General features: G+C 43.2%; 1 protein-coding gene across 1 annotated transcript in view; it reads left to right on the plus strand.

Annotated features, from left to right (window-relative positions):
- kif26bb (kinesin family member 26Bb) overlaps positions 1-8,270 on the plus strand; it is a 104,213-nt gene extending 95,943 nt beyond the window's left edge. The window contains exons 13-14 of the mRNA XM_037686076.1: positions 7,946-8,004; positions 8,046-8,270. Of these exons, the coding sequence (XP_037542004.1) occupies positions 7,946-8,004; positions 8,046-8,180 (194 nt within the window). The 3' untranslated portion in view covers positions 8,181-8,270. The remainder of the gene's footprint in view (positions 1-7,945; positions 8,005-8,045) is intronic.
- Positions 8,271-10,673: the final 2,403 nt, after the last annotated feature.

A 10,673-nucleotide genomic window follows, 5' to 3' on the forward strand; every position in this document is an offset into this window, starting at 1 on the left:
CTTTCAGTGCAGCAAACTCACTCCAGAAGTTCAGTGAGGATCTATGAATGATCCAATGTTGTCCCAAATGACTGATGATGATAAATAGAATCCACCTGTGTGTAATCAAGTCTCCATATAAATGCACCTGCTCTGTGATAGTCTTAGGGTTCTGTTCAAAGTGCAGAGAGCATCACGAAGACCAAGGAACACACCAGGCAGGTCCAAGATACTGTTGTGGAGAAGTTTAAAGTCGGATTTGGATACAAAAAGATTTCCCAAGCTTTAAACATCCCAAGGAGCACTGTGCAAGCAATCATATTGAAATGAAAGGAGTATCAGACCACTGCAAATCTACCAAGACCCAGCCGTCCCTCTAAACTTTCATCTCGAACAAGGAGAAGACTGATCAGAGATGCAGCCAAGAGGCCCATGATCACTCTGGATGAACTGCAGAGATCTACAGCTGAGGTGGGAGAGTCTGTCTATAGGACAACAATCAGTCGTACACTGTACAAATCTGGCCTTTATGGAAGAGTGGCAAGAAGAAAGCCATTTCTCAAAGATATCCGTAAAAAGTGTTGTTTAAAGTTTGCCTCAAGCCACCTGGGAGACACCAAACATGTGGAAGAAGGTGCTCTGGTCAGATGAAACCAAAATCGAACTGTTTGGCCACAATGCAAAACGATATGTTTGGCGTAAAAGCAACACAGCTCATCACCCTGAACACACCATCCCCACTGTCAAACATGGTGGTGGCAGCGTCATGGTTTGGGCCAGCTTTTCGTCAGCGAGGACTGGGAAGATGGTCAGAATTGATGGGAAGATGGATGGGGCCAAATACAGGACCATTCTGGAAGAAAATCTGTTTGTGTCTGCAAGAGACCTGTGACTGGGACGGAGATTTATCTTCCAACAAGACAATGATCCAAAACATAAAGCCAAATCTACAATGAAATGGTTCACAAATGAACATATCCAGGTGTTGGAATGGCCAAGTCAAAGTCCAGACCTGAATCCAATCGAGAATCTGTGGAAAGAGCTGAAGACTGCTATTCACAAACGCTCTCCATCCAACCTCACTGAGCTTGAGCTATTTTGCAAGGAAGAATGGGCAAGAATTTCAGTCTCTCGACGTGCAAAACTGATAAAGACATACCCCTAGAGACTTTCAGCTGTAATTGCAGAAAAAGGCGGCGCTACAAAGTATTAAAGCAAGGGGGACGAATAATATTGCACGTCCCACTTTTCAGTTTTTTAATTTGTTAAAAATGTTTGACACATCCAATAAATTTCATTCCACTTCACAATTGTGTCCCACTTGTTGTTGATTCTTCACACAAAGTTAAAATTTTATATCTTTATGTTTGAAGCCTGAAATATGGCAATAGGTTGAAAAGTTCGAGGGGGCCGAATACTTTCGCAAGGCACTGTACAATCTATGGAAACAATGTTCCCTCGCCCAGACGTTAGTCACAGGGGCCCCACTCTGGAGCCAGGCCTGGAGGTGGGGCACGCTAACGAGCATCTGGTGGCTGGGCTTTTACCCATGGAACCCGGCCAGTCACAGCCCGAAGAGGCGACATGGGCCCCCCTTCCCATGGGCTCACAACCTGTGGGAGGGGTCAAAGGGGTCGGGTGCAATGTGGGATGGGTGGTGGCCGAGGGCAGGGACCCTGGCGGTCTGATCCTCGGCTACAGAAGCTGGCTATTGGGGCGTGGAATGTCACCCCTCTTGTGGAGAAGGAGCCTAAGCTGATGTGTGAGGTTGAGAGGTTCCGGCTAGAAATAGTCGGACTCACCTCAATGCATGGCTCTGGCTCTGGAACCAGTTTCCTTGAGAGGGGTTGGACACTCTTCCACTCTGGAATTGCCCCTGGAGAGAGGTGCCGAGCAGGAGTGGGCATACTTGTTGCCCCCCATCTTGGTGCCTGTATGTTGGGGTTCACCCCGGTGAACGAGAGGGTAGCCTCCCTCCGCCTACGCGTGGGGGGATGGGTTATGACTGTTGTTTGTGCTTATGCGCCAAACAGCAGCTCAGATTACCCACCATTTTTGGAGTCCTTGGTGGAGGTACTGGAGAGTGCTCACCAACATCCTTAACTCTGTTGCTCCTCTGAAAACCCGGTCTGTCTCCTTCTCCAACTCTGCACCCTGGTTCACTCCAGAACTCCGTTCTCTGAAATCCAAAGGTCGGAGGTTGGAGCGACTCTACAAGAAATCCGGTCTCTCAATTCACAAGGAACTCTATGCAAACCACGTCATCCAGTATAAGGACAGTATTTCTCAAGCCAAATCCAGCTACTTCTCTGACATTATCAGTTCCAATGTTGGCAATTCAAAGACTTTGTTCTCTCTCCTTAACCATTCAGTCTCATCTCCTAACTCATTACCCTCTCACATGGTTTCCACAGAATTTTGCAACTCTCTGATGTCCTATTTCAATGAAAAGATTCTTTCAATTCATAAACACCTTGGACCTAATACCGCCCCCAGCATCTATGTTGAACTCCCCCCTCCCTCCCTCCCCTTCTCTGTCTTCTCCCTCCCCTCTGCTGATGGCATTGCTGACATTATCAGCAAGTCTAAGTCCTCATCCTGTCAGCTCGATCCATTTCCCACAGTTCTTGTTAAATCCTGTCTCCCGTCTCTGCTCCCCATCATCACTAACATCATCCACTCCTCCCTAACCTCTGGCATTGTTCCCACAGCTTTCAAATCTGCGGCCATCACCCCCATCATCAAGAAACCAGGTCTTGACTTTACCAACTTCAGTAAACTTCGTCCAATCTCTAATCTGCCCTTTATTTCCAAAGTTCTTGAAAAAGCTGTTGCTAGTCAAATTCACTCTCACCTATCCAACAATAACATTTATGAAGAGTTTCAATCTGGTTTTCGCCCCCACCATAGCACCAAAACAGCTCTAATAAAAATAACTAATGACCTTCTTCTTGCTGCTGACTCTGCTCTTCTGTCTATCCTCATTTTACTGGATCTAAATTCTGCCTTCGACACAATCTGTCATTCTATCCTCCTCAACAGACTAATCTCCATTGGCATCTCAGGTACTCCGTTAGACTGGTTCAAATCATATCTCTCTGACTGCACTCAATTCATTCAGCTCAAATCCTTTCGTTCCCAGTCATCCCCCGTCTCCACGGGTGTCCCCCAAGGCTCTGTCCTCGGACCCCTCCTCTTCATCATTTACCTCCTTCCTCTAGGTCACATCTTCCGTAAATTTGGTGTCCATTTTCACAGTTATGTTGATGACACACAGCTCTACTTGTCAACCAAACCAAACTCCACCCGCCCACCCTCCATCCTCACCGACTGTCTCAATGAGCTAAATCACTGGTTTTCTAACAATTTCCTAAAACTAAACAGTAACAAAACAGAACTCATTCTTTTCAGTACCAAAAACTCTCTTTCAAAATCAGAAAATCTTCTCATCCCCCTTAACAACTCTGCTATCCCCCTCGCCTCAGGTCAAGAGTTTTCGTGTCATCCTCGACACCACTCTCTCCTTCACTTCACACATCAACAACGTCACTCGGTCTGCCTATTTCCATCTCCGAAATATTAACCGTCTCCGCCCTTCTCTCACACCCCGCTCCACAGCCATCCTTGTTCACAGTCTTGTGACTTCCCGGATTGACTACTGCAACTCCCTTCTTTATGGCCTCCCCAACAAATCTCTCCAGAAGCTGCAATTGGTCCAGAACTCAGCTGCCCGTGTCATAACTCAAACCTCCTCCTATAACCACATCACTCCAGTCCTGCAGCAGCTCCACTGGCTCCCGGTTAAATCACGCATTGTCTTCAAAATTCTTCTTCTCACTTTCAAAGCTATCCACAACCTTGCCCCTCCGTACCTATTTGACCTCTTACACATCTCCATCCCCTCTCGCTCTCTCAGATCCTCCTCTTCACTATACCTCCATGTACCCTCTGCCCGCCTCTCCACCATGGGGAGCAGGGCCTTCACCTGCTCTGCTCCTCATCTCTGGAACTCTCTACCCCCTGACTTAAGAAACACCACCTCTCTTTCTATATTCAAAACTGCTCTGAAAACACATCTCTTTAGACTCGCTTATCCTTAACTTTGCTTTTTGTATTTTATATTCTTTATGCATTTTATATTCTGTATGTATTTTATATTCTTTATGTAATTCATTCCTGTTGATCTTTGTTCTTACTGTAAAGTGTCCTTGGGTGTCATGAAAGGCGCTTTTAAAATAAAATGATTATTATTATTATTATTATTATTTAATGTAGTGTTCTATGGGCTAGGTTAGCTTCGGAGCTTCACTACAATTATATTTAAATAATGGGTTCTCTCTTTTTCGAGCTAATTACAGCCATGTGACAGAGGTAACTGTGCGTAGATGGTTTAATCAGTGACATGAGACGTTAATTTTCTTTGACCTATCAAAATAAATGGTCATTTATTGCACAGAATCAAAATTTAACATCAAAACATTGTACACTTGATTAGACTGATCTGGTTCTGATTAATAAAACTTGCCACATTTTACTTAATTAAAACAACAGACATTTCTGAAGGCATCTGGATTAATTACTGGCAAGATAGAAGAGTTTTAAAGATGGGAAATATGGAGGAGTTTAAAGGGAGATGTTGAAGGAAGATGTATGTCTGTAGAACAGAACAACACGCTCCTTTCGAACGCAGTTCGCCCGCGGTACACTACATTGCGAAGCTCGTGACGACTCTTTACCTTGGCAGAGGATGGGTCCGCTACGGTCAAGAGGTCCCTGGCACGCTACCTTTCAGCATCTCCTCAGGGCGGCTGCGACTCGGCAGAAGTCGTGAGATACTCCGTTCAACAGAACAAACTTCCTCAGAAGTTGTAGGGCATTCGCCTAGTGATAGTCACGGCGAGGCGCCGTGACCACAGCAGAGATGGATGACTCCATCAGACTGGAAAACTGAGTATGAAGTTCCACTCAGCAGTGGAAAAACTCCAGAACTCCAGAACAGCTAGAGCTGAAGAACAGAACTTCACTCCAGAACTACTACACAGAACCTCAGAAAACTAATAGTTCCAGGAAGTGTCGACTTTTAAAGAGTTCTGCTTCCGGTCACTTTAGTAAGTCCTGATTGGTTGAAGCAACCAACTGGGGTGTGGTTCTAGTGATGTCAGAGGGTTTTTACAAGTCAAGAAAACAGCAAGAATGTTTTAGGAACAGACAGAGAAATGTTTTGACGAAGTGAGAAACACTGCAGGTGCCAGTTTTCTTATTTACTGTCTGAGAGTTTTAAAAACACGACAGCCCGTTCTAACAACTTGTTTTTGACTGTCTCCGACTTTTGACCGAGATCACTACTTCTCATTTCAGACAGAAGATCAAAAATGCATAATTACTTTGTAAAATAGACATTTAACTTGATTTCTAATTTAAATGATGATTAAAAAATCATTAATACTGTTTCACAGTTGATTTAAAATGAGTGGTTCACTTCAACATTTAGAAATGGTATGAACTAAACACACTTTTGATTATCAAGATATTGTAAGATAGTAATGATAATATAAAAAAGAGAGTGTTCTTTCAATTGATTACTTCAGGATACAATTAGACAGTCTCTGGATGAGCTAATTTGTATTTCTGGATTCATATCAATGAAATAACAGTTCCTGTCCCATGAAGGTCTTCAGAGGCAGATTTTGGTCGGAGGCCTAGTCCACTACATTACCATGTTCAAGCTTAAGGGTGTCTACATGTGTTCTTGACACCAAGACACCCTAGGCCACAGTTCGATGATCGACTTTGTTGTCGTCTAATCTGATCTGCGGCTGCATGTCTTGTACACTCGGGTGAAGAGAGGAGTGGAGCTGTCCACTGACCACTACCTGGTGGTGAGTTGGCTCTGATGATGGGGGAGGATGCTGGTCAGACCTGGCAGACCCTAAGGTATTGTGAGGGTCTGCTCAGAACGTCTGGCAGAGTATCCCATGAGACGGAGCTTTAACGTCCACCTCCGAGAGAGCTTTGAATACGTTCCGGGGGAGGCGGGGGACATTGAGTCCAAGTGGGCCATGTTCTGCGCCTCTATTGTCGAGGTGGCTTATCGGAGCTGTGGCCGCAAGGTTGTCGGTGCCTGTCGCGGTGGTAACCCTCGAACCCGGTGGTGGACACCAGCAGTGAGGGATGCTGTCAAGAAGAAGGAGTCCTATTGGGCCTTTTTGGCCTGTGGTACCCCAGAAGCAGCTGATGGGTACTGGCAGTCCAAGCGGCATGCAGCTCGGGTGGTTGCTGAAGCAAAAACTCAGGCGTGGGAGGAGTTCGGAGAGGCCATGGAGAATGACATCCTTACGGCTTTGAGGTGATTCTGGTCCACCATCCAGTGTCTTGAGGGAAAGCGGTACACCACCAACACTATTTATAGTGGAGGTGGTGTGCTGCTGACCTCAATTCGGGATGTTGTGGGTCGGTGGGCAGAATACTTAAGTATTAAGTAAACTGCATACTACTTTACTAATACATTACTAATACTAGAACGATACTTTTATTAGTTCTAGACTCGACTATTGTAACGCTTTGTATGTCGTTGTACCTCAGTCATCACTGAGCCGCCTCCAGCTTGTTCAAAATGCAGCAGCTCGCCTTTTAACCAACACTCCTAGACGGGACCACATCACACCTGTTTTATTCTCACTACAGTGGCTTCCTGTCCATTTTAGAATAGATTTTAAACTTTTATTATTTGTTTTTAAAGCTCTGAATGGCCTCGCTCCTCCTTATATAACAGTGTTGTTAAGTTTCCCCGCCTGCTCCAGGTCTCTGAGGTCAGACAGCTCCTGCTCTCTGTTCCAAGGACCAAATATAAACTCTGGGGTGACCGTGCCTTTTCTGTGGCCGCACCTCGACTTTGGAATAAGCTCTCACTTGATCAGATTACTGAACTTGGCCCTTTTAAATTGAAGCTTAAGACTTTTTTATTCCAACAGGCTTTTAGTACTTAAATATGTGGTGACATTGCTGGTTCTCTTTTTGTTATTTTATTGTGTTTTTCTTGCTTTTAACTTGTCATTTTAATTGCTGTTTTTGTTAAGCGCTTTGGTCACCATCACCGTGGTGTGTAAAGCGCTATAGAAATAAATAAATGCAATGAAAATGAAATGAATTCTCAGAGTCTACCAGTGTCTTATCAGTGAATCTACTTTTCCATCCTGGAAAATCTCATTCCATTCTGTTTTGAACCAAAAACTGCTATTTTGGTCTCTGTCTAGAAACCTGTCCATTCCCTACACACTCAGTACCCAAATACAGTTAATGGGGTATACGCAGTAAACAGTAAACAATGCTGATTAAAGTAAAAACAATATATTTTCCCCAAAAAGTCGTATTGATAGTTTAGAAAAAAAGAGGTGTTCTTCCAATGGGAGCATTTGTCATTTGATCCTTCCTCAGTCCATGTTAAGGTGTTACACACACATGCACAAACACCCACGCGTACACACGCACGCACACACACACACACACATGCACAATAAAATAGGTGAATAAATATATATTTAGAGCGGTAGGGTGGTACAGTGGAGCAGTTGGTAGAGCTGTTGCCTCTCAGCGAGAAGGTGGCCAGTTCAAATCCCAGCCCGAGAACTTTCTGGGAGCAGTTTGCATGTTCTCTCTGTGCAGCATGGGGTTTTTCCGGGTACTCCGGTTTCCTCCCACAGACTAAAAACATGCATGTTAGGCTAAATGGTAACTCTAAATTGTCCCTGAGAGTGAAAGAGTGAATGGTTGTTTGTCTCGTTTGTCTCTATGTGTCTCTGTGATGGACCGAAGACCTGTTCAGGGTGTACCCCACCCCTCGCACCCACTCGCATTGCTGGATATGGGCACCAGTGACCCCTGCGACCCAGATAAGGAAGAAGTGGGTAAAAGATAATGGATGGATGGATTTAGAGCTGTTAAATATTTAATTGTTCTCTTTCCCCAGTCGACCTGTGGCAGATATTCAAGGTGGACTTCGAGGAGCTTCTGGAGGTCATTGAAGAGGTGGCATTGACTCCGAGGAGCTTCTGGAGGCCAATGAGGAGGTGGCAGCTCCGCTGGAGGACAGGGTTATCTTCTGCGAGGCTAACTTCACGATGGTCACCTACTTTGACACTTCCACCATGAAGCAGAACAAGAGGAGACAAAGAAATATGCAGAAAACCTATAAACTATTTTAAGATAGACATTCAGTAGTTAAAAAAAGACTTGTCTAATTTTTATTTCATTTTAATGTACAGTTTGTTCACTGTGAGGTGAAACATTTCTGATGTGTCGGATGGCTTTAAATGAGCCAAGAGCTAATCAACACTTGGTCTGTTTTTTACATTAATCATGTCATTGGACATAAATAATACATGCACAAGTTTATCAGTTGAGTTTCAACCAACCCAACATGCCAGAACTTGTTTCAGCCTGTGCAAAAAATTAAAGCCATCCCTGACTGCAGCATCTAATGCTAATGAGCGTTTGAACATATCTAACAGGACTTTATCTCCTCCTTTCCCTGGAAACAAAGTGCTGAATATGAAACATTACGATCGTTCTGGAAGGTGAACAAGCTGTGACTCAGTTTGAGTTTTTAAATACTGAAGATCTAGATGATTTTATTTTTGGGCACAGCACAACCAGTAAACAAACCCTCCATGCTGGCTGTGACATAAGAAGAAACGGCCTAATTTGGGGCAAGCTACAACAGTTTTATGATCTTCACCAAGCTCAGATTTTTTTCTCTGTATTTTAATGTAATGTTATTGTTGAATGGTACATTTCATTTGTACTTGAAGGTCATATTTTTATTATTTGTAGGTGGGAAATCTCATTTTAACTGCCCCTCCACTCAAAATTCGACTGGAAAAAATTTGAGACTTCTGACCAGCCTCGACCCCAAAATCCAATATGGCTTCCTCCCACATAAAACGTGTTATTAATCACAACAGTAGAGTTGTTTTCTTCCTTCTGTCAGTTTGTAACGCAGTAATTTAATCGCACACACAAAACAGTCCAAGCACCATTAATGCTACAGTGATTGGATGTAAACAGGAAGTTATTAACTGATTTAGCTTATTGTAATTAGTCTGGACACAGTACAAGTTTTTGTCCCCTTCGGGGGACGGAGGGAGAATTGGAAATACCCTTCTGTTTGTACATCCATATGTGCACGTTGTGAGCATGACAACATGAAAAATAAGTGAGGTACAGACTTCCATTTGTTGTGACTTCATGTGGGCGTAAGAGATATTCCTTTCAAAAATGGGGATACAAAGTTAAAATCCAAGATGGCCACTGCCATATATGTCCTTCTGTCTTGTGAACTGCATGGTTTGAAAAATAAGTCAAATGTTGATTTCGATTTTGGTGTGTAGTGGCATCTATCCATAAAAAGGGCAACATCAAAAGTTGGTTTGGGTTGTTCAAAATCCAAGATGGCCACCACCATATTTATACGCAAACCAGTCACCTCTGTCTTTTGAGGAGCTTTGCTCTCTAGTGTTTATATTGCTTAAAAGAGTAGATTCCTCAAATGACTGGTGTGGCCCAAGATTAATCTATGGTGGTCAAGGCCACCATTGGCCATCCCATGGCTCCACCACTGCTCCTTGTGGTGGATAAAATGTCTCTCCACTCACCAGGATCTGTCACTCTGCGCTGCCTCAGACAAGAAAACAAATTTACCTCTGTTCTTCTGTAACTCCTACCTAAATATTTTGCACCAAACATTAAGGTTTAATTGCATTACAGCTCAGATAAAAACTTACTGATAGACGTAAGAAAACCAAATGTTTAGTCTTAGATCATAAATAATTCAGCATCTTTGTTCTGTTTCTTATGCTTTAATATATTTATAATTTGTCTTCACTGGTAGGGCAGAATGTTACTTTGATGAGCCGTCATGACTTGAAGAAGGTTTTTGGTTTAGCTGAGACACGTCCAGGTCACATGAACTCATGAAACATTCAGTCTTATTTAGTTGGAGTGTGTTTGGTTGTCATTGTTGTTTTCATGACTGTTAAAAACAGGAATACTGTGCGACCTTTGGTGCCATTTTGTACATAGATTTGTGGTGCTGACACAGTTTAAACTGTAACTAAATAACTGAAACTAATGTGGACAAAAAGCTCAGCTGGATCTCTGTCCATGCCGTTGAGCACAACCAAGGAGTCGTTGAACTTTAACACAGAAAGAAAAGTGTCAAATGTTTCACTCTGGTCAGTTAACTGTTGCTCCTGTATCAATAAACTATCTAAATGCTTCAGCTGATGACTCAAGGCAGAACTAAAAGGTCTGTTCAGCCATTTTAAAATGGGTTTCTATGAGAAAGTTACATAAACACAATGTTAACACACTGTATGTAAAAAAGACACCGAGATTTCTATCACGTTCTTCAACGTCAAAGTTTACGTTTTTTTCTTAGTATTTGGTGACACTTTCTTCAAACTGTTTAATCCACATCAAATGTTTTGAGTTTCCTTTTATAAGGCAGCTGTGGCTGAGTGTTTAGAGCAGTCATCCAATGTGTGTGTAGTAGAGTGCTGTATGAATGTGTGTGTAGTAGAGTGTTGTATGAATGTGTGTGTAGTAGTGTTGTATGAATGTGTGTGTAGTAGTGTTGTATGAATGTGTGTATAGTAGAGTGCTGTATGAATGTGTGTAGTAGAGTGCTGTATGAATGT

Source organism: Nematolebias whitei, chromosome 12, assembly GCF_014905685.2.
Source record: "Nematolebias whitei isolate Nwh7 chromosome 12, NemWhi1, whole genome shotgun sequence".
Lineage (NCBI taxonomy): Eukaryota > Metazoa > Chordata > Actinopteri > Cyprinodontiformes > Rivulidae > Nematolebias > Nematolebias whitei.